Source organism: Chenopodium quinoa, unplaced genomic scaffold, assembly GCF_001683475.1.
Source record: "Chenopodium quinoa cultivar QQ74 unplaced genomic scaffold, ASM168347v1, whole genome shotgun sequence".
NCBI lineage: Eukaryota > Viridiplantae > Streptophyta > Magnoliopsida > Caryophyllales > Amaranthaceae > Chenopodium > Chenopodium quinoa.
In genome coordinates this window covers 6,506,028-6,530,001 of record NW_018742763.1, presented here as the reverse complement: position 1 = coordinate 6,530,001, position 23,974 = coordinate 6,506,028, and the positions used below count along the sequence as shown (strand labels likewise).

General features: G+C 35.6%; 3 protein-coding genes across 5 annotated transcripts in view; 2 read left to right on the top strand and 1 right to left on the bottom strand.

Moving 5' to 3' along the window:
- The first annotated feature begins 252 nt into the window (after positions 1 to 252).
- On the top strand, positions 253 to 7,046 carry LOC110724353 (ras-related protein Rab11D-like). The gene is made up of 3 exons (XM_021903776.1): positions 253 to 412; positions 5,642 to 5,666; positions 6,556 to 7,046. The coding sequence occupies exons 1-3, from the start codon at positions 253 to 255 to the stop codon at positions 6,986 to 6,988; spliced, it is 618 nt and encodes a 205-aa protein (XP_021759468.1). The 3' UTR covers positions 6,989 to 7,046.
- Positions 7,047 to 9,526: 2,480 nt separating this feature from the next.
- On the top strand, positions 9,527 to 11,961 carry LOC110724436 (cell division control protein 45 homolog). Its single transcript, XM_021903854.1, has one exon. It carries the CDS (start codon positions 9,774 to 9,776, stop codon positions 11,607 to 11,609), a length of 1,836 nt encoding a protein of 611 aa, XP_021759546.1. The 5' UTR covers positions 9,527 to 9,773; the 3' UTR covers positions 11,610 to 11,961.
- A 1,687-nt stretch (positions 11,962 to 13,648) lies between these two features.
- The window catches only part of LOC110724435 (5'-nucleotidase domain-containing protein 4-like), a 28,727-nt gene continuing 18,401 nt past the window's right edge, over positions 13,649 to 23,974 (bottom strand). Inside the window, exons 8-17 of one of the 3 annotated variants that reach the window (XM_021903852.1) lie at positions 23,386 to 23,491; positions 23,233 to 23,295; positions 23,050 to 23,103; positions 21,428 to 21,485; positions 20,770 to 20,846; positions 17,376 to 17,446; positions 15,912 to 15,972; positions 15,455 to 15,514; positions 15,045 to 15,107; positions 13,649 to 14,082 (exon numbers count right to left, since the gene is read on the bottom strand). In XM_021903852.1, coding sequence (XP_021759544.1) covers positions 13,933 to 14,082; positions 15,045 to 15,107; positions 15,455 to 15,514; positions 15,912 to 15,972; positions 17,376 to 17,446; positions 20,770 to 20,846; positions 21,428 to 21,485; positions 23,050 to 23,103; positions 23,233 to 23,295; positions 23,386 to 23,491 — 763 coding nt within the window. In that variant the 3' untranslated portion in view covers positions 13,649 to 13,932. The remainder of the gene's footprint in view (positions 14,083 to 15,044; positions 15,108 to 15,454; positions 15,515 to 15,911; positions 15,973 to 17,375; positions 17,447 to 20,769; positions 20,847 to 21,427; positions 21,486 to 23,049; positions 23,104 to 23,232; positions 23,296 to 23,385; positions 23,492 to 23,974) is intronic. The other 2 variants (XM_021903853.1, XR_002511993.1) reach the window with 2 other exon arrangements.

Here is a 23,974-nt window from a genome sequence, read left to right as displayed (position 1 = left end):
CGTATTACACGACGTTTCATTAACCCCAGCTACACACCACCATCCACACATTACCATCCAGCATATGACATCATTAGCGGATACATGAGTATCTTTTATTCTACTTATTGTCCTTAATTTTTAAATTTCTATATCATACAACTGACTGATTGATGAATACTGCAGGCGGCGGATATGGTGGCGATGGTTGATGCACTATCAGTCGCCATTGCATGAACACCCACCAGAGCCCAGGTTGAGCGGGTGCGAGATATGGGCATCGCTACCTTACAGAGATATGGTCACGGCTATCTCCTCCACCAGCGGGACAGTCATGATGGCCACTCCGTCCATTCACAGTTCGAGCTCGGCCAGAGTAGCGGTGGAGGTGATCCTACGTCACCCAGAGATGCAGAGGATTACATCATCCACAGTACTGCGCCCAGCGGTACCTAGGAGGACCCATCGTCTAGCCACAAGACTCCCCCACCGCCCCAAGACCCATTCACCACCATTACTCATTACAGGACAACAGACAGGATACAGAACCGTTACCCCGAATAAATGAGTCGGGATAGTATTATCTGTTTTATTTGCTATAGCCGGATATTCTAAAATGATGTATATAACACTTACATTATTAATATAATAAATGTTTTTTGAATGAATCTGTGTGTCGTTTGAAGTTTAATATCCTTATTTGTCCAAATTGGACTTATGTCAGTCAAAATACACTACAAGAAAATAGCTGGATTCCGACGGAATTTTTCCGTCGGAAAACGGCCTTCCGACGGAATTCCATCGGAATTAGTCTGTCGCAATACCCTTTGTAGGAAATTCGACGTTTTCCGAGGGAAATTCCGTCGGAAGCCACTTTCCCGACGAAATTTCCGACGTATTCCATTCTGTCGGAGCTGGTTTTGACTTTAAACGAAATTCCGTCGCAATTTTCCAACGGAAATTTCCGTCGAAAGAGGTGTATTCCGACAGAAATTTCCGTCGGAAAAATCAATAATAAAAAAAAAACGCCTCCACCACCCCCACCACCAGCCCACACCACCAGCCCCACCAGCCCCTCTACCACCTTAACCCACCTCACCAGACCCACCCACCTGACCGAAACCCACCTCCCCACCTCACCAGACTCACCCACCCACCTCACCGAAACCCACCTCCCTACCTACCACCGTAACCCACCTCCCCACCTCACTAAACCCACCCACCTCACCAAAACCACCCAAAACAACACCGAAACCCACCTCACCACCGAAACCCACCTCACCACCCAAAACAACCACCGAAACCACCCAAAAAACATTAAAAAAATCCATAATTCACCACCACCATATATTTTCAAAAAAATCAGAAAAATCAACAAGTTAATTAAAATCAAAATTAAGAAGAAAAAAAGAGACACATACCTTAATTTGACAAAAAAAACGTCGAAATTGGGTTTATAAGGTCAAATTCGACCATAAAAACTCTAGATCTAGAGTTTTCATGGTCGAATTTGACATGAAAACCTTAGTTTTTATTAAAAATCTTGAAATTACCTTGAGTTGAAAACCAAAGAAAACGAAACGAAAAAGAAAAGAAAGAGGGGAAGAGGAAAGAGAAAGAGGGGAAGAGGAGAGGAAGGAGAAGGGGAAAGAGGGAAAGAGGAAAGAGGAGTGAGGCGCCGAGGAAGGAGAAGGCCGGAAAGGAAGGAGAAAGAGGGGAAGAGGAAAGAAGAGAGGAGAGAGATTGAGAAGAGAGGCGGGAAAGAAGAGGAGAGGAGAGAAAATAGGGTTTTCGGGTTTTTAAACCCGTTTTTTTTAAACCAAATTCCGTCGGAATGTCATTTAATTCCGTCGGAAAATCTAAATTCGTTGGAAAGTTCCGACGAAATTTAAATCCCTCGAATTCACATTTTTCCGACGGATTTTCCTGTCCGCCGGAACAAGTCCGTCGTAAATCTCCCTGTTTCTAGTAGTGATATATCTTTCTAGGCCGATATATATCAAACAGCAGACATTTGGGCTCCATAACGAGAAACGGGGTAGAAGCGATAGCCCGTGGTGGTTAATGTGGTGGTCCATGGTGGTTGTAGTGCTGTTGGTGGTGGTTGGTGGTGGTCGACGGTGGTGATAAGGTTGGGGATGGTGGTAGAGGTGGTTGTAGTGTTGTTGGGGGTGGTTGGAGTGTTTCGAAGTGCATAAGGGTGGTCAAAAGTGGCGGGAGGTGGTGGTTGGTGGTGGTCGATGGTAGGGGTTGGTGGTGGGGGTGGTGGTTGAGGGTGGTGGCTTATTGAAGGCTGGGGGTGGTGTGTTGGGGCAGAAATGGGGCAGATATTAGAGAAGAAAGCCTACTGGCCGCTGGTGTTGCAGTCCAGCAGAAAAACACTATCTGAGACAGCGTTTTATGTACAAAAAAAAATTGTACATAAGACGCTGTCTGGGACTACGTTTTATGTACAAAATTTTTGTTGTACATAAACCGCTGTCTCAGACAGCGTTTTATGTGCAACAAAAATTTTATACATAAAACGCTGTCCCAAACAGCGTCTTATGTGCATTTGATTTTTTTTTTTTAAAAAAAAAAACAGAAAATAAGAATTTTTAAAATTAAAAAAAAAAGTCAATAGGTAAAATGCTGTCCCAGACAGCGTTTTACGAATTGAATTTATTTTTTAAAAAAACCAGGGCATAAAACGCTGTTTGAAACAGCGTTTTACTCTGAAAGCTTAGTTTGGTAAATAGTTTTGCCACGCAACCAATTTGCAAAATAGTTCTTTTTTTAAGCTCACTTTGGGGAAAATTCCTCGTGCATGTATAAGTTAGCTTGAAGACGGGTGCAAATCAGAAAACTACCCATGGCAAGGGGTTGTGACTCGTGTGAGTAGCAAACCGGTACCGGTGTATCAGAAGATTTCCCATAGCAAGGGATCATGAGTTGCAAACAAGAGTACTAGAGAATTACCTACTAGTATATGATTAGCGACATATCTAGATTCACTAATTGATGTAAAAGATAGAAGAGAAATAGTGCTCACATGTTCATAGACATACATGTGTGGCACAATTATGCACAATTTTATACAATAATGACATTCAGTAACCCAAGGCTAGGCTATATACATTTGAATGATTTGACAATCACCAAAGCCGCTAAAGAGGAGAGAGGGTAAATTGAATATTTTTTTAAATAGGAAGATAAACAAGAAGTTAGGATAGTCTTCTCTCAAGACTATACCCTAACTTATCAGAAAAAATAAAAACAGAAAATTTACTATCTATGAATGGATCAATATCTTGGTGAACTTGCATAAAATGTCCCAATGAAGCAACATAGTCTGCTACTCTATTACCCTCTCTATAAATGTGGCGCGAATCTACATAAGTGAAATTTCGAATCAGCTCCTTGACATCTTCCATCAGTAGCTGAATTTTCCATAGGCACTAAGTCTTTCCCTGTAAAATATTAATAATAAGCAAATTACCCCCTTCAATAAATACTTTTGAAATATTATGGGCCTGTGCCAAAAGAAGAACATTATGAAGGGTCGTAGCTTCTACAATAAGAGGAGTACTCATACCAATATTAAAAGAACGACTACAAACATTATTTCCTAAATTATCTCTTAGAACAATGCCTACAGTCCCTAAACCATCCCGAACAGAACCATCAAAATTTATTTTAATAACACCAGGCGGAGGGGGCGACCAAGAGACACGTATATTCCTGGGGGTAGGATGAGAAGGAAGAGCGAAGAGTCGAGATAAGAACGGAAATTCCATTCATGATAAATTTTTGGGCAAGAGAAAAATGGCCATATGAGAAAAAGGAATTTCATCAAAAATCACTGAATTCCTAGTTTTCCAGATACTCCTTAAAGAAGTTATAACCTTTTTATAGACATAGAGAAATTACCCTTTAAAACTTTAAAAAGCAAATAAATACCAGTAGTTAAAGGGACTCGTCCAATCCAACTAATAGTAGCATCAACACTCCAAAATTCAGAAGTATAGGAACAAGATAGAAAAAGATGATCTTGAGTTTCATCATGACAATTGCAGAGAGGGCACATAGAAGGAATATCCAACTGGCGATGAGCAAGATTAGCCCTAGTAGGTAGAGCATTATGAAGAAGTTGCCAAACAAAGATTTTCAATTTTGGAGATATATCAAGTTTCCAAATCCAAGAAAATTCCTATTTAGTATAAGAAGAGATATTATGAGCAAGCCACGTAGCTGATTTGATAGTAAATTCACCATTGTTAGAGAAACTCTAGCAAGGCTCATCTTGAATAACAGATTAGGGAAGTGAGATTCCTTTAATAAGATGGACAATATTAGACGGGACATAAAGAGAAAGAGTAGAAATATCCCATTCATTATTTTCCAAAATAAAATGATTAACAGTAAGATCTAGGTTTTGGATATTCGAAGTATCTAAATTAAGCATGGTAATTAAATTTTTAGAAGAGCACCAATTATCAAGCCAGAATAGAACACTACTACCATTACCAATTTTCCATCTAAGGCCACGAAATAGGAGGGGGCGAATTTGAAGAATCTTTTTCCAAATCCAAGAGTCCTTTGGTTGAGGACTATATTCAAAAAAAGGATTTGTGAGCTAGATATTTAGCAGTGATAGAACGAACCCAAAGATTATTTGGGTTAGAGATTATTTTCCAACCTAGTTTAGCTAAAAAGGCGGAGTTAACCGCCTCGGTTTTACGAAGACCTAAGCCACCATAATCTTTAGGTTGACATATTCTATCCCATGAGATCATAAGTATAGATGATTTATTTGGCGATTGTTTCCAGAAAATTTTCTATTAATTTGATCAAGAGAATTAGTAATAGTTTTCGGTAGGCGAGTTGTTGACATAGCAAAAGAAGGCAGCCACTAGTAGAAAAAATGAATTAGACACCGCACTTTTCGCACCGGTTCTTGAAAACTGGTGGTAAGAGAAATGTGCGGGATTAGGGAAAAGACTTTTCGCACCGGTTCCTATTAAACCGGTGCGAAATCATCTTTTTCGCACCGGTTCAAACCGGTGCGAATTACAAAAGAGAAAAAAAATTAAAAGAAAAGGGAGAAAGGGATTTCACACCGGTTTAGTCCAAACCGGTGCGAAAAAGTGTTTTAGCACCGGTTCAAACCGGTGCGAAATTAAAAAAAAAACCGGGCTGTTATATCTCTCTCATCCGCCTCTCTATATCATTCTATCCTTCTTTGGTTCTGCTCTCCTTCTTTCTCATCTCTGGTTCTGCCCTGTTCTCGTTCTGCTCTCATCTCTCGTTCTGCTCTCATCTCTTATTCTCTCTCATCTTTCCTTCCTCTTTCATTCCCATCTCGTTCTGCTTTCATCTCTCGTGTGAGGTCTTCGATTTTCGTTCGAATCTTGTTCGAGTTAAAGCAAGTGGTGAACGGTTAGAGAGACAGTTAGATCGGCGACACCGTCACCTGCAATGCTTCCGACCAAGACACCGTCACCTTTAACGGCTTCCGGTACCGGCGCTTGAGAGGTTTTTTTTCTGTTAAAGCTTACAAAACCCTAATATAAATCTCTTTTTTGCTCAATTTTTTCCCCAATTACAAGTAAGTTTCTTCTCTTTTTCGCTTAATTCATCTTTATATTCTTTTATGCTGTATTTTTTGTTGATTTTGTTATAGATTTAGTTGAAATTTGTGGTATTACGTTGTGTTTTTGATTTTTTTTTAATCTGCGTTTTTTTGCTCAATTTTTTCCCCAATTAAAAGTAATGTTTTTGCTAACCTTGGCTGTGTAGAATCTATAGATTGTGTATTGTGTGGGTTCTTTGATTTTGGAACTTGACTCGTTATTTTGGGTATGGCAGCTTTTCGATTGTGTATTGTGTGGGTTCTTTGATTTTGGTTCTTTGATTTTCGATTGTGTATTGGCAGCTTTTGCTTCATTCAGACAAATTGTTTAGTACTATGCATGGGATATATTATTTGTGAAAACAATACAAAGTATTAAATAATGGAGTCCCTTGAAAAAACAAACTTTGGGAAGTTAGTGAGATAGATTGTGAAGTACATAGAATTTGAGTATTGGGGTTTTGGAAGAGGAGGCCACCCTAGTTGATCTTCTTGATCAATTTACCAAACAAATCAAAATGGAAAAATTGTAAATAATGTGAACAGTAGCCACATGCTATTACCATTTTGCCCCAGGTTTAATGATGGAAAAGACACTTCTACCCTTACCAAACATATACTATTACCATTTTGCCCCAGGTTTAATGATGGAAAAGACACTTTTGCCCCAGGTTTAATGATGGAAAAAACACTTTTACCCTGTTGATTGACAAAATAAATTGATCAACAAGATCAACTTGTATTTTGCCTTGGAAGAGTATGATGAAGTGTAGTCAAAATGACTAAAATTAATATATAGATTTATTTCCCTTCCATTTTCTAGAACTCACAACTCGATTCTTTTCTTTTAATTTCTGTGAGAAATGGTATGCATACTTTGCTATGAGTTAATTAATATTATCTCTTATCCAATTTGTGAATGACAGCAATTAACTAAATTGGACCTATCTTTATTGTTGAAATAGGTATCGTGTCATAACCAGTGCCTACTATCGAGGAGCTGTGGGTGCTTTGCTTGTGTATGATGTCACTCGGAAAGCTACATTTAAGAATGCTGCAAGGTGGTTGAGAGAGCTACGGGAGCACACTGATCTGAATGTTGTGGTCATGCTGATTGGTAACAAGTCAGATCTTCGGCATCTAGTTGCTGTTACTATTGAAGAAGGGAAGGCTTTTGCAGAGCAGGAGGGTCTCGTCTTCATGGAGACTTCTGCTCTTGAAGCAACCAATGTGGAGCTGGCTTTCACTGAGGTTCTTACTCAGATCCATCGTATCGTCAACAAGAAGGTTGTTGATGCTGGTGATGCTTCTGCATCGGCTGTTCCATCCCAAGGAGAGAGTATAAATATAAAAAATGAGACCTCGGCTTGGAAGAAGATAGGCTGCTGCTCAAACTAGTTACTTACTGTAGTAAGTCTTTGCTGTCACACCTTTTTGTTTCGCTGGGAAAAATCCTAACTGGTTGAACTTCTGCGGGTCAGTTCCGTCCCTTGAAAGAAAGAAAGAATAGGAATTTTCATTGTCTATATTATATTTTATTTTTTTGTACGAAAATTGTAATATTACAGCCTTTTTTTAATGAAAATATGTAACTTTATATATTAATAATCAATTTAAGTGAAAAAAATGCAAAAAAAAAAAAAAGAAAAAAATTATTATTATTTTGGGGCATTTTTGACACCGGTTTTGGAACAAAACCGGTGCTAAAATGTTTTTTTTTTTTTAATTTTTTGGCCCACTTTTCGCACCGGTTCAAAGCAAGAACCGGTGCTAAAAGTTTTTTAAAAAAAATATTTTTGGGGACTTTTCGCACCGGTTCACATCAAGAACCGGTGCGAAAAATAAGCTTAAACCGGTGCGAAAAGTCTTGGGATTTGGCATCCCTCAAATCAAACCGGTGTGAAATGGGGGTTTTGAACCGGTGCTGAATAGCAAGTTTCGCCTAGTGCAGCACCTCCAAATTACTTTGGATAACAACGGTCTTACCAGCTTTAGACGTTGTGTTTGAAGACCAACTATTCATTTTTTTTTGTTCAGCTTTGATTATCAGATGTTGAAAATTATGAAAAAGATCAAGAGTTAAATAAAACTCCCAAATACCTGCCTAAGAAAGACTTAGGAGTCATGTTAATATAACTATATAAATTCCTCTTTTTTGAAGAAGGGACCATTTTTTAGAAGACAATAGAAGACTTGTGAAAATTTATCAATTGACCCGAGATGGCGTGAAAATTTATCAATTGACCCGAGATGGCAAAAAATTCCCCTAAAATATTTCGAATATGGGAGCAGGATGCCAAAGTAGCTTTACAAAATAGCAAACTATCATCAGCAAAGAGAAGGCAGGGAATAATTGGAGCAGATGCAGCTAATTAAATTCCTATACCATTCTTCTTTTTCATAGAATCCAAAAGAAGTTTCTTTGAAAGAACTTCCATACAAATAACAAATAAAACTGGGGATAAAGGATCACCTTGACGAAGCCCTCTAGAAGGAATAATCATATTAGACGAATTTTCGATTGACCACTGGAGAGTAAGATACTGTGGTAACACAAGCTTTTAATCTAGCCAATCCACGTGTCATTAAAACCAAATGTAGAAAGAGTTGCCCATAAAAAATCCCATTCAACTCTGTCATAAGCTTTTTCCATATCTAAATTTAGAGCTAACGATCCTGTTTTGTTTTTCGATTTATTAAAATATTCAACACTTCTTGGACCAAAAGGATATGTCAGCTTCATGCACAACAATGCCAATTGGCTTTGAAAATGAGAAGCATGAAAAGGATTTTATGTGCATAATTATTGTACTGAATGTGTATAATTTTTGAACTATATGTGCAAAAAAAAAATAAAAAAAAAAAACTTGACTCAAAGCTGTTATGCATAATTTTTGAACAAAATATGCATAATTTTCATTTTTCCAGAAAATTAGAAAATTTTGGTAGGTTGATTTTTTTTTTTTTTTTTTTTTGCAAATTTAGTTTAAAAAAATGCACATTTTGTATAAAATATATGCACTTTTATATTTTATTAATATTTTGTATACTAGAAAAATTTATTTTTTATATTTAATACTCCCTCCATATTTAAATAAGTGAAACGTTTCTTTTATACATGTATGCTAATATGAAACTTTGTCTGATAATAGCTTTAACTATCAATAAGTAAATATTAAAATAATTAATGTTAATAAACTATTCATTGACAAGATTTCAACAAGTGCCTATAAATATATTTATTCTTATATATAAATCACATACATTAGCAAAGTGAATTAGATGAATATTACAAAAAATCAAAATGTTTCACTTATTTAAATACAAAGGGAATATAGTGTTAATTTATAAAATAGTTATTGAAAATATTCATCTGAATCAAAATGTATCTTATCAAACCGTGCATGATGCTCTGTTCACTTCACCTTACAAAGGTAATATTCATTATAAATAATTTCAGCTTAGTAAAAATAATTTTATTTAAGTAACAATAAGTTCAGTTCAGTAAAAATAATTTCATATCAGTAAAAATGAGTTCAATTCAATAAAATCAGTTACTTTAAGATTGAAATATACTACATAGATAATAATATAAATAATTTCAGTTCAACAAAAATATTTAAGTTCAGCAAAAACAAGCTTAAGTGAATAGAGTTTAAGTATCTAACACAAAATAGTTAAAATAAAGTCCACGCAAAAAGACTAGTTTTTTATGAGAGTGAGGGATAGCTTAAGTGGTTAGAGCTTCTCTCCCGATTTTAGAATATCTTGGGATCGATTCTTACTCTTACTCTTGTGACTCTCTAACACCCAAAAAAGACTAGTCTTTTATAGTTTTGTCACGTGACTTCACTATACTGCTAAATTTCATTTTACGCGCTATCTTAAAAATTTCAAAACATTTCATTTTTCAAATTTCGAACTTTTACACAAAAATCACAAAACCCCCCCTTTCTTTTTCATTTCTTTCATTCTGTCACCTCCATTTTTCTCTCTCTTCTCTGCAAATCTGGAGAGCTAACAAGCAAGAAGGCGAACGAATTTCCAGCAATTTTATTCAATACCCATCAATTTCAGGTACCTCCCCCAAAAAACCCTAATTTTTATTTTTCATATCTGAGCTCATTTCATCTTTAATTTCAATTCCACTTTGAATTGAATTGAAACCACATATAGGTAAATCATGGTTAGAGAGCAAAAAGTTGAAGCATTTTACTCAAAATTAAGGAATTCGGCTTTACAAGTGTCGAATTACTCCCCAGAATTGTTTGATTCTGCTTCAGCTTCATCCCCTTTGTTAATTTTTCCTTCTACTTCAGATGTAGATTCACTCTGTGCCCTAAAAATTGTTTTTCATATACTTGAATCGGATTCGATACAGTATGCTTGTTACCCGGTATCGTCTTTCGAAGAGATTCATAAGTATTTGGAGCCTAGTTTGAGCTTATCACCTGATACGCCTCTTACATTGTTGCTTATAAATTGGGGTTGTCATAGGGATTTGAGGAAGTTGTTGAGTTTGTCGCAATCGATTCGGGTTTTTGTTGTGGATAGTCACCGTCCTATTCATTTGCATAATTTAAGTGATGGGAATGATAGGGTGGTTGTGCTTTATACTAAGGATGATGAGGAACAGGCTGATTTGACCTATGATTTCGATATCTGGCAGTTGGCTAATGTGAGTGATTTGAATAGTGATGATGAAGGGGGGGAGGAGAGTGATGAAGAGGAGAGCGAGAACGATAGTGAGAGTGATGAAGAGGCAAGAGATGGCGATGAGGCCGGGTTGAATAGGAAGAAGAGGAGGGTTTCGGATGAAGGAGAAGCTGACCCAGATAAGCTTTTCAGAAAGTTGAAAAGACAGTATTATCAGATGGGTACATTTCATGGTAGACCATCTGGGTGTTTGATGTATGATTTGTCGCATTCTTTGAGGAAAAACACGAATGAGCAGCTATGGTTAGCTTGTGTGTCGATAACTGATCAGTTTGTACATGAGAGGTTGACCACTGAGAGGTACCAAGCAGGGGTTATGGAGCTGGAGCAGCATATCAATAGTCTTGGGAATTTGGATGCTGTTACCTCAGTAACTCTGAAAGATGGGACAAAGATTCGTGCTCCTGAGTCTTCTAGGATTGCATATGAGGATGAGCCGAGGTTGATGTTGTTGAGGGAGTGGAATTTGTTTGATTCAATGCTGTGCTCTTCTTACATTGCAACAAAGATGAAGACTTGGAGTGACAATGGGATGAAGAAAATTAAGCTTCTCTTGGCTAGGATGGGGTTTGCTCTTATTGACTGCCAACAGAAGTTTCAATACATGAATATTGATGTAAAGCGGAAAATGAAGGATGAATTTGAGCGATTTCTGCCCGAATATGGGCTCACTGACTTCTACTACAGAAGTTTTATGCGGCTTCATGGGTATAGCTCAAGGGTTTCTGCTGCAGATGTGGTGTATGGGGTCACTGCCCTTTTGGAATCGTTCATCAGGTTTGATGGTTCTTGTGCTTCTAAGCAATTTGGGGTTGCTTATGATGCACTGTCATTGAATAACTTGGATCAGTTGAGGCTTGGAATGCAGAACGCAATAAAGGTACAGCGAGCTATTCTAAGACAAGGAAGCACGGCTATAACCAAAAAGGGTTCAATAAGAAGTGGGAGGAAATTCAGGTGGGTTAAACTCGAAGATTCAGCAGACACCAAACTATTAGGATATCCTCAAGCATTGACTAAGTTCTGCTACTTCGTGATGGATGCATTGAGAGAGAAAGGGGCAAGAATGAAGCCTATTCTGTGTGCTTGTCTAGCACAAGAACAAGAAAAAGTGTTAATTGTTGGGGTGACAGGGAAGCCTCGACTTGGGGCAGTACAAGGTAATGCATTTGGCATGGCTTTCAAGAATGCAGCCCAGGAAATTGGTGCTGAATTCTTCCACGAGCTCTTCGAATCATCATGGATAATCTTGGATAGAGTTGCTGTCAATTCTTTCATGGTTAGGCTAACTGAAAAACTATAGTATAGGAAAACAGAATACTGGAATTTCTTTTCTCATATATTGTACTACTAGTAATTCTCAAGTGTAAACGTGAGTTGAATTGGCCCCTGTTAGCTATGTCTAATTACATTATTGCATTCGTGTGATCGTGTCTTATCATACTCTTGATTGTTGGAATGACTTATGAGCACTACAAGGTAGAGCTGACTAGCTGAGCAATAAACCAAAACTAAATTTCCAATTCATATTTTAGGTTTAAATTGTCTTACTTTGCCATATATCTACTAAAGTTCAGTAGTATGTTTTTTGTAAACTAATAATGGGTTTTGTCTCAATGTATATATTTAAAGAGCTTTTCTTTTGTTATTATTAATACAAGTAATATTGTTATTATTATGTTGATGATTATTATAATAATTATTGTTATTGTTTTTTTTTTTTCCTACTTTTAGATTATTAGAAATATTAATTTACATAGTTGTGCTGTGTTTCATCATATTCTTTTATTTTATACAACTGTCTGTTTACGTTGAGATAAACCCAATATTAGTTTACCAAAAAGCATATGATTTACTTTAGTAGAAATTATATTTCCTTAGATTAGTCTGATACTCTCAATATAAAAATTAAACATTAAGACAGAGTATCAGGGTTCACAACTAAACTTTTTTTACAAAAACCAAAAAAAAAAAGTGTGAATTGCATTGAGACTGAGAGACCTGAGACAGAGTATACTCTCAATTTATATGTTTTTCGTTAACTATTTTTTTGATTTTTTTTAAAGTAACTTACGGTAATACTAGATTGATGTTTTGCTGTTCACTACTTTTGGCTAGCAGATAGGATGTCCCCTGTCAAAGACTCAAAGTATGATCTAGTTTTGCAGTGTCTGATGAGTTTAATGGCTGATTATGTTAGGCTCTACCATAATTCGATCAACTGTAATAAAGTGAGCTAAAAATTATCACTACTTTGGTTTGTACTCTCCTCATCACTTAAGCATTGTTCCATTTGACTTTTCATGATCTCAAACTGCTTTATACTCTCTCGTTACTTAAATATTGTCCCATTTAACTATTTATGATCTAAACAAAAATCTCAATTGTACATCGCCAATTTAGCATGCAAAATTTTATAAAAGTTAGTATTAAAACGAATCTAACAAGATTTCACATGATTATATTATTTCCTATAGATAGCCGTCCCTTATTCTCTCCCTCTTCTCTTTTTGATCCTCTCTTTATTTTGTTCATGTTTTCTTATTAGCTTTGATAAATCTATGTTGTTTGAGTGCATTAAATTCCCTTATGCTATGATTTATTCAAGTTCAATTATTTGAAGTTTAATATAATGCAAATTGTTTCATAAGTAAAAGATTTGCTTGGGATAGAAAAGGAGGTTAGTTTTTCTTTTATAATCAGATGAATCAAATAAGAATTATCTTTATGATAGCTATAATAGATTGATAATCATGGTAAAGGAGGGAGAAAGAACAGGTATGAGCTAGCATGGAAAAAAAAAGAGCAACAACATGCAAGGAAAGCAACACTACTACAGGGGTGATGGTGAGTCGTTAGCGAATTGGCGATGGGTGAAGGCTTCGGTGATGGCATCAATAGGAGCAAAGAAGGAAATAGGAATTTGAGAGAAAGTGGAAGAAATTTATGCGGTTTTGGGACGGCAATTTGCTGGTATTTCTCGATTCAATCCTAAAAATTATCTTCAATGGCCATTACCTCATGCAAAACAACTAAATTTGCAACTGCATATCTAATATGCACCAGACAGGCCAGACCTCTATCAAGAGAGAATTTGATTGATTATTCCAGTTCATTAAGCATTCCCATTTACTTTGAGATGCCCTTTTTCAGTTCTATACCTATTCTGTGTGATCATAAAATAGGGCTGCTTTCAGCAGACTATTGGGTGCATGTGTACGTTAGCCTGAAGACAGGTGCAGATCAGAAAATCACCCACAGCAAGGGGTTGTGACTCGTTAGTAGCAAACCGGTTTATCAGAAGATTACCAATAGCAAAGGGTCATGAGTTGCAAACAAGAGTACTAGAGAATTAGCTACTAGTATATGATTTGTGATATATGTAGATTCACTAATTGATGTAAAGATAGAAGAAAATTAGTGCTCACATGTTCATAGACATACATGTGTGGCACAATTATGCACAATTTTATGTAAGAATGATATTCAGTAACCAAAGGCTATATACATTTGAATGATTTGACAATCACCAGAGCGGGTGAGGAGCAGAGAGGATAAATTGAATGTCGGCTTCATGCACAGCAAGCCCAATTGACTATGAAAATATACCGATTGAGATGTCATTGCTATTTTACTTCCAAAGAACATTTTCCTGACAAGGCAAGGATGTCGAACTCATGAGGCATGAAATCTTCACTCGGTCTGTAGTACTTATCAGGAGAGTATAAGCTCAAATTTGTTACTTGACTGGTGTAAAGACAGGCAAATCTCTCAACCTGCAAAAATAAACACGAACAAAAATGTCAGTGCTCGAACCTAAATGTTGTAAGCACAGTTCCAAAAACAGTTCCAACAAATTCCGTCATTATCTTCAGCAAAGAACAAAACAAAACTTCCCCCAAATTCGGTTATCCACTAGCACTAGCATCCAGCCACAAACATCGTCCTAGCCAGGTGAGATTACTCATGCCCTCACCCCAATGCTGCCCTGTGTCTACCCAATGAGTATGGAAGTACCTTTCTCTATGGCTTTACTCCCTACAATACCTTCCTTTCCCCTTATTTCATTCTTCAGTTTCTCTACGGCACAATTTGATACGAATATCTTTATGTTACCAATATCATGGGGTACTCCCAGAGGCACAACACCACAAGCAACTCCCTCTCCGGACCCCCACTTTATTACATGAGGACATCCTGGATGTAGGTTTTGGTAGGCTGGACCGCTGGAGTACCTAAACTTGGTTACTTCCATTGCCCTGATTTTGGATTTGTTTGATCAATATCAATACCTACTTCAGTTGAGTGATACAAATCAACATCAATATCTATATCTATTGCAATATTTTTATTCATATAATTTATTTGCTAATTATTAGGCATCTACTTAAGTGCTTCCTATATATGTTATCATATAATGAAATAGGAGTTTCCAAATATTCGTAGCGACTAAATTGAATGACAAGAGTCCTATGTGAGATTTAATCAATAAAAAGGTCAAACAGTTTTAATAACAGATTCTGTCGGGTGCAAGTAATATGACAGCACAGTGAGAATTAACGTATCAAAAAGTCAAAAAGCTTTAATAGCAGATTCTGTCAGGCAAAGTAATGTGATAGCATGTAGAATGTACGATGCAGTGTGATTAGAAACCACACAACATCATTGGATTAGGAACTGGACTGAACAAGAAGCTATAAAGCACGGAAAATGACCTAAATTATAAATTCAAGCTTACCTGGTGTGCAAAGCGAGAATTCTGATAACCAGTTTTCATAAGTTGTCCCCAGACCTTGTGAAACTGATATTAACAAGAAAAGATTGTCAAAAGGCTAAAAACATAGCGAAACCATGGGTCAGCACTTCATAACCAGCAACATAGAGATTTTACAAGAGACCCTATGCATAAGCAATTAACACATTTATTTATTTGCAACTATGTCCCAATTTAGTTTGATGAATATTTGCATGTCACGCAATCATTTAATAATCCCAAAGGCCAAATGTTTGTAGGAAAGACAATTAACTAACCATCCAATGGAAGTACTTTGAAAAGTTTCACGCAAGAGGAAAAAAAAAAGAAGACTTTACATCAAAGTCTGAAATGGCGACCAAAAAAAAAGATGGGTATCAAACAAACCATCTAACCTTTTGGTGGCTTTTACAGAGGATCTGTTGATGATCTAGTCGAACCTGCTCTCTTTGTGACTAACAATTAAAGCCAATATAGATATGGTCAGGAAGCAGTCACAATAAAGTGCACTATAAGTATAGAAGAAAGAAGACAACGATCTAATTTTCCAAAATAAAAAGTTTGTAGTATGTTGATGCACTAAAATGTTTTCAGACATCTAAACTTCTTAACCTGTAATTCAGTAAGCAAAAAAATGTCATGAACTAATAATGTCCTCATAACTTCACCAGGGGTGATTAGAATGATCAGCAACATTTGGATATACCAGAATGTTTTCACCTATTAAATTCTATTTAAAATACACGAAGTATATGATAGACTGAAGAACTGTTATTAATGTTATTTTCATCAATCGAAGGCACCAACAGTCACAATAGGTCAATAGTAAATAAGAACAATTTGCATATATACCTCCAAACTGTCAATGGCAGACAATATTTTTTGCTTCTGATCAACTTCGAGATCATCAAATCTGTATAAATGAGAATTGTATCAACAGAAATAAAGAATGCAAAAGATAGAGTACATAGATTCATCCCCCCCCCCCCCCCCTCTTCTCTCTCCCCCTTCGGCCTCCTCTCAAAAAAATTTTAAAAAATAATTATAAAAAAAACCACATGTTCTCTAGCATGTAAACACAATCAATGAAGAAGTGCATGTAAACAATATAACCCAACTACATGCAAGATAAACATATCATGCAGCAAGCAGGTCCACTAAATATGTTGCAAAAATGCAAACTAAGCAGTCTGATTGTAACACCCTCTTGTTTTTCAATGACAAGAAATATTTAACTGTAAAAAATCACATTAAAAATTTACAAACAAGAGAGCATGATATTCTCATAGGGAAACACGGGTAAAAATAAAAACACATCTACAAATTAGGGGTTTTTCTCCCAATTCCTTCGCATCTCCCCATTTAATAATTCAGAAAAGCCCCAAACACCTTAGCCTATAAAGAAGCCAACAACAACTAGGAAAATTAAGAGATGTGGCATGAATCCATGTTGGTGCTCTGACTTTCTTTATATTATTTACTGTAGTGCCCCACAGTTGACTCCATTAAGTGGCTTGTTTGAAAAATGAGTCAAGTACCTTTAATTGTTTATTGGTGACAGAAACATCAACATGCAAAACAATTTCCACAAGAAATAGAAGTGCTTAAATACACAGCAGTGGCAAGAATATTTACACATCAGCTGAAAACATAGGGCACCAAATTTGAATTATGACAAACCTCAAGAAACCAAGGTGAGTTTTTATTTTTTATTTATTTTTTTTATAGTATTTTCTTGGAGATGTAATTATAACAAATGGCAAAGTGAAAATCAGTATTATAATCAAGGATAGCATAAAAGCCAGGCAAAATGAACTCTATACTTTAATGAGTTTTTTGTTTTTACCTCCGTCCAAATTCAGTTGTCAATTTCTAGCTCAAACCAAGTTATCAGTTTTTCAATTAATTCCAGATGTAGGGTACTACACAACAATTACTCCCTCAGTTGTCAATTACTAGCTCAAACCAAGTTATCAGTTTTCATTAGTTGCAATAGTAGGCTTGGCTCATAGTTTAAGAAAATTATAGACTAGGCTTATAGGCTTATAATATAAAGTGTTGTTAGTAAGAGATAGAAATAATAAAAAAGTAGTGTGGGTGGGGTTGGTAGGAAAGAGAAATAATAAAATAATTGTTAAAGTAGGGTTAGGGGGAGAGAGAAAATATAAATTAATGGTGGGTCCTTTCCAAATATAGTAGTGTTGCAACTAATATCAAACGGCCAGAAATGAAAAGTGTTGCAACTAATGCGAAACGGAGTACTACTTACATGACTTGCAAAATTTCACAATACTAAACATCACAACTATTGCTTACTTGAGAGACCACTTTTCATGATGGAGTTTGTCTTCAATATGATCACGATCACACCTCAACCCTTGGAGTTGCTGCCAATCATAAAACAGGTAAGAAATAGAAAGAAGAATCAGGAGACACAAAAAATCTAACACTGATCAAGGTTCTATCAATATTAATATATAACACCTCTAACTATCTGTCTTTGAGTTAGACATCACAAAATAAAAAAAATATATTTATATAATAGCTATCACCACTTGCATAAAAACAGAAGACTTATCCTAAATGCCGTACACAAAATAGATGCTAATACACAAGATTGAAGGACTCCACTTTTGACCGTCCCAATAGTTTGATCCCCCATCTAAATTAAAGCTGGTGATGATAGCTTATGTGTCATCTTATGTTTACAATGCATCTGTTTAATTGGTAGCTAACCTTTTTTTTTTTTTTTTCATTTGGTTGTCGTTGAAAAAAAAATAATTCTATTCTTATCAGTTGCTGGAATTGGAGTTATATTTCAAGCCCCTTTCTTGCTAAGGAACCATGAAAGTGGTAAGTGCTTTATATATTGTCAAAACAACAGTAAGATTTACATTACAGTAACTTAGTCGAAGGCATGGAGAGAAGGCCTCTGTAGTAAAGCGTGAACTGCACCAAATATAAATTTATGAATCTATGATTCTGCATATGCCACCAATAACAACATAACCTGGAAAGATGTATAGGTTGCTTGCCCAATAATTTGTTTAATCTTTTCCTCAAAGAATACATTGTAAGGCGTAATATCCGTGATAGATATGATCATGGGCCTAAAAAGCAGCTGAGACAAAAAGTTCCAGCATCATGAAGTGGCCAAGATTGAGTAGCAAAGGATCAAAAGCTAGGGAAGGATTCAAAGAATGAAGGAAGAATATAATATATGACATTCTCCTTGAATGGGAGTATTGTACAATTCTTCTACTATCAAGGATCAATTATTTGGAAAGATAGTAGGGAGATATCCATCATAAAATTAAAAACGGGATGGCAAAAGTGGAAGAGTGCTATGGGATTCCTATGTGATTTTGGCATTCTCATAAATTGAAGGGAATATTCTACCACACGATAAGGAAGATCTCCTATTCTCCTTGCTGGGTTGTGAAACATTATCACGTTCATAAGATGAATGTGAGGAGATACATATGGTGTGATAGATGTGTACACATACTAGAAAGGATTAGTTGAAGGATGAAGTAATTAGAATTAAGGCAAGGCTACATCATTAAGTATAAGATGAGAGAGAATTGCTTAAGATGGTTTAGTCATGTAAGACAATAGAATGATGCACCAGTTAAGATACTTGATCGTGGCAAAATGCTTCAGCGTGGCAAAATGATGTAATTGTGAGGGGTAGAAAAAGATCGAAGAAAACTTCGTTTATTGGAGGAGGAGAATATGGCGTTGGATAAGGCAGAGTAGAAGAAAAGAATATATGTTGAGGATACGACATGACACTTCACATACTCCCTACATTTTTTTGAAGTGCCCCATTTTAGTGTTTGCGGAGTTTTAAGCAACAGAGTAAAGTAATATATAAGTGGGGATGGCTGGAAATAAAAAATTGGAAAAGTAAGAGAGAGAAATATGAATGCGGGACCACTAGGTATAATGTGAAAAGGAGAAATATTATAAAATGATAGTTAGGTCAAAAGGAAGAGAGAGAAATAATATATAATGTGAGTGGGGTTTGAAAATGAAGCACTTACAAAAAACGGCCGCTTTTGAGAAGTGGGGCACTTAAAAAAAAAAAAAAAAAAAAACTAGAGGGAGTACCTTTATTTTCTCTATTTATTTTAATCCTTGTGTTTTATACAGTTTACGACTCACTTGTAATGGATTTTCTCTTTCATCTTCCAAGAACCTTTTCATTTGTTCTATTTACATTTCATAAATTTTCAAACTTTATTTTATAATCACTACCTTGATTTTAACTCCTTATGTTTTCAATAGTCTAACTTTCCCTAGTTTCACTTCCACACTGTACATTGTTAACTTAACTGATTTTGCCAGCTCGAATTCCCGAAGATAGTTTCGAGTGATGATTCATGTTAGCCAACCTCAAATCCTTTTGGGTATAAATCACAAGATCAGAAGAAAGTACTTTAATTTTTACAAAAATACGAATATATAATGACACTTGGAGTTTATTTCTTTTGGTATTGAATACAAAAAATCCTTGTGCAAACGAAATAAGAGAATCTACAGTTTCAAAATCTAGGGGCAGGCACATCAATATATCAACGAATTGATACCTACTGATAGTTACCCATCATATTTACAACTTAATATCTATGACACAGAGCATGAAGTAGAAAGATGAGTTTGGCAAGCGAGATAATTCCTATAAATTTAGAAATTAATCCATACAGTTATTTGCAGGTTATACTTTTTGCAGTTTATAATTAGATATGATGCCCTAGTAGATCAGCTTTATAATGCTCCTACAACATCTCACTGCAACCTGAATAGTAAAGATCCATCCATCCGCAAATCACACACGTCAAACTTCTTTGTTCTCTCTAACCTTTGACTCACTCAGCAACCTTTTTTCCCCTCTTCATTACCTCCCTTCCTCTTCAATCTTCAGCAGCAGCCCCTTTATTGTTTTATATTTCTTTTCAAATTGTAAAAGAGTGGCTTTACAGATTTCTGCCTTTAAACATAGCTATCTCTTCTTCTCTTACTATAGGTTAGGTAGGTGAGGTCTCCACTCCTACAGTGCTATCTGATTAATGGGGTAATAAGCCCTCTCCCCCTTCCTTCTGTTTTCCTTTTTTATATCTTTTAGTAACTGTTTTATTGAAGTATCAATAGTACTTTATTTGGGGGCCTTATATTGATTTAAATTCACAATAGAAAAATAATAATAAAGACAGTATCCCCCTTGTGTCCACAAGAAGCAAGATTTTACCTTGCACCTAGGGTCCAGGATCCTTTTGCACTTTGGTGCACCTACTTTTTAACCAATGAACTGGAGATAGTACATAACAGTGGACCAGAATCAATGCACTGTCTTCCATAAGATGCCAAATCATTGTTGAGCATTGATCTTAACAACGTGCTTGTCAACATAAATAGTTTTATATAGATCCCCATGTTTTTTATTGTAATTTGGCAACACTCTTAAGCCTAACTATATGAATAAAGTCACAAAACATCACTACAACATTGGAAAAAAAAAAAACGAAGTAATAATAAATAAATACAGTTGTAGAAAACTCAACGGCAAGTTAAACCAACTAAGCCCAGCTTCAAAGATCCAATTGAATCAACAACTATCAAACTATTTACAGTTTACAAATAGCAACTTGATGGAACTATTTTAAATGTCTATAGGAAAGCAAATGGATTAACTTTATTAGCTGCATACCTTGCGAGATTCCCTCATTTGCCAGAGAAGCTCAACTTCCCTCTCAAGTTCGGGAACAACAAGCATAGTTCTCCACCCTATTAAGACAAAGAAATGGAAGAATAAATGAGAGAAAAATAGCACTGCAGAACCATAAAATTATTAAACTAATATATCATATTAGATGGAATTTTCTGATTTTCCGAAATCTATTGAAAGTATATTAAGCAGCAACATTTCCAAAAAATTCAATTTAATTCAATCTTGTCCTACTATAGATGAAACAGAAATACAAAGCTGTATAGATTTTTAATTTATAAGACACCCCATCCCCTATAGCTATAATGAAAGAGATTTAAAGATAGAAACATGTAATGGACAATAAAATAATTCTTCATTGCCATCTATATTTGTAAATTCCCAGTCAAAACTTCTCCCAGCTTTACTATGAAGTGATAATTTTTACAACAATGTAGTAACATATACGCCAGAAAAGAGGCTTCAAGTCTCTCATTCATTCATATTGTCCCTTTATTTCATTGGGCAGGGAAGGGGGAGGGGGAAGGGAGGGGCAAGGCAATTATTCAACAATGAGAAAATTCACCACTTCTTGAAAAAATAAATAAATAAATAAATAAAAAGAGGAAATCAAAACATTAAGGGCTAAAATATTGCTTACCCAGAACCTTTTTACTGCGCAATATGTCACCATAGATGTGGTCTCCAACATAAAGAACCTACTACAAATTCAATAGATAATTAAGAGTAAAACACGAAATTTTCTTTGCTTACATGAGTTACATCTAATCATGTCATATTAAGAAACCATTTGCATTAAGAGGTAAACACAACCTTTTGCCAAACATGCTTTTCAGGAAAAAAATAAAAATCTTTTAGGTAAGAAAATTGTTGAATGATAAAAACAATCAACACGCCAAATCACACCAAAATCCACAGATTTGCAGAAGACAAAGTTTACTAAATCTTGACACCAAAAACACAAAAGAACTTACACAACTATAGCTCCATACAAACCAAAATCAGTGTTAATAAAATTAAAAGATGGAAGTATGAAGGACTAATAACCAAGCAGCAAATCCTACTATTTTCTGCATTGTCCACATGTAATCATTATAGACAGCAATATTTCTCACTACTGAGAAAAATAAACTTAGAAATGGGCTACTTTGCAAGATTCTGTGTTAGGAATGGTAGAAAAATACTGAGATCAAATTAAAGAGAGCTATTTAGATGCTAAGGTCTATAGAAGTTGTATGGGTGATTCAGTCATGTGGTTATGGGTCAAGAATTCAAGATAGGGGTGTTCAAAAGCCGGTCCAACATGGAAAAATGGACCGAAACAGACCGGACCGAAGAGAACCAATCAGTCTTCGGTCCGAGAAATAAAATCTCCAATTTCCATTCGGGTCAAGTCCAAAACCTATTAAAAGTCAGTCTGGCCGAAGGCATATATTACTTATATTATTTATAGTAAACTCAGGATAATTAATTTCCTACTTCAAAATGTTGGGAGGATTTCGATATTATAAACAATATCATTTAGGCTTCCAAAATAGGTATTAAACAATTACATGCAGAGTGCAGAGAGACAATCATCAGCCTGGCAGGTGAACTGCTAAAGTTTAGTATGAAAACAGTAAGAATTCAAGCTAGAATAGAAGAAGAGAATGGTAGCCAAGGGATAAGGGTATTGCAATCAGAGTAATCACAATACAGGGAGCCTTCTTTCGAGAGGAAGGTTCTCTCCACAACTCACTCCAATAATAAATTCTAGATACCTTCCCCCTATCCCATTAGCACTATTAATACCACAATTTAGCCTAACAAACTCAAGCAACAGCTAATACAGAGAATCAAAATAACAACCAAATAACAAACTAATTTCAGAATTACTATTTTGCCCTTTCCCAAAACTGATCCCATAACAAACTAACTTCCAGCTCATCATCAAGCATTTGCTAGCCTATTCTTGGGCCTTTTCCTTGCATATGTGAAACGGACCTCAGGCCTAGGATGGTCTCTTGCATGAACATAGCCTAGTCTTTGGTGAGTGGAGCCATCACAGATTTCAGAAGTTTTCAGTTTACTCAAGAGGATGACAGAAGCAGAGAAAGACAATTGATTTTCCATGTCATTATTACTAATGCAACTAGGTTAGGACACTTTCCTTATACAGCCAACAAGGGTTATAAGATTTCAAACATTGAATAGCAAGAAATTATAGAGGGATTGATATTATTATTCTGCACCGATGTGATTGGTTATCTGTCGAAACTTCACCTGGGAGCTTGACTCAATATTGAGCAATTTATGGAGATGACCGACACTACCACCCTGTAAACAAAAATGCTAACTGATCAGTAAAGCTTAATTCTATAAATCATGCAAACCCTAGACCCAAAAGAAACCACATATGTGTTGTCAAAACTCACAGCACATCAGCGTGAGGAATTGACAGGGTACCTGGAAAACTCGGCAAGCATAGTTCAGTCCATTTGATGCTGGCTGTAGCACAGTGCTTCCGACCTGTATTATTTCAAATGATAAACAATATATAAATATAAATAAATAAACCTACAAAGAGAGAGCTAAAACTAAAAAATTTCTTGCACTCACTTGAGTCATAGGTGTTCCATTGTCAGTGTTTAGAAGCATTCCAGAATCAGGCACAACCTCAAAAAGGTTAGCCCGGTTGTCTTCATGGAAAAAGCCAGGCTTTGCACTATATATCAATATAACAAATCATTGATATAAATGGAAAAGAACCAATAATATAGGAATAATAGATTTCAAGTAAGCTAAAACTACTTTCGTATATTGACCAAATAATGAGTATGTTCCTTTCTTAGATTACGAGGTATTCAATTGTTAAAATTCAGGTAAATATTAGTTAAAGAATGCTTGCTTTTATTAATGTTATGTGCTTTATTTTATTTTAAGTTTTATTAGTTCCATTTGGAATGAGCATACTCTCCCATGCACATCTTAGACCGTCAATAGATTTAATTATGTATTAGTAAAAACTATTGACATTTGATATTTTGAAAATACACATAGAAACGAATCAAACATCATCTCAAATGATTGTTTTTTACTTCTATATATATAAAGTGAAACCTTAAAAATTTAGGCTTTTAAAGAATTAAATTTGCAAAAAGCAAAGTGATGTCGAACATATAGTAATATTTGTTATGCTAAATAAATA

Coding starts and splice junctions, on each gene's coding strand:
- LOC110724353 (XM_021903776.1), top strand. CDS start 253: ATGGGCATCGCTACCTTACAGAGATATGGTCACGGCTATCTCCTCCAC. Junction 413..5,641: donor AGAGGATTACATCATCCACA/GTACTGCGCCCA, acceptor ATTTTGTTATAG/ATTTAGTTGAAATTTGTGGT. Junction 5,667..6,555: donor GTTGAAATTTGTGGTATTAC/GTTGTGTTTTTG, acceptor TTGTTGAAATAG/GTATCGTGTCATAACCAGTG.
- LOC110724436 (XM_021903854.1), top strand. CDS start 9,774: ATGGTTAGAGAGCAAAAAGTTGAAGCATTTTACTCAAAATTAAGGAAT.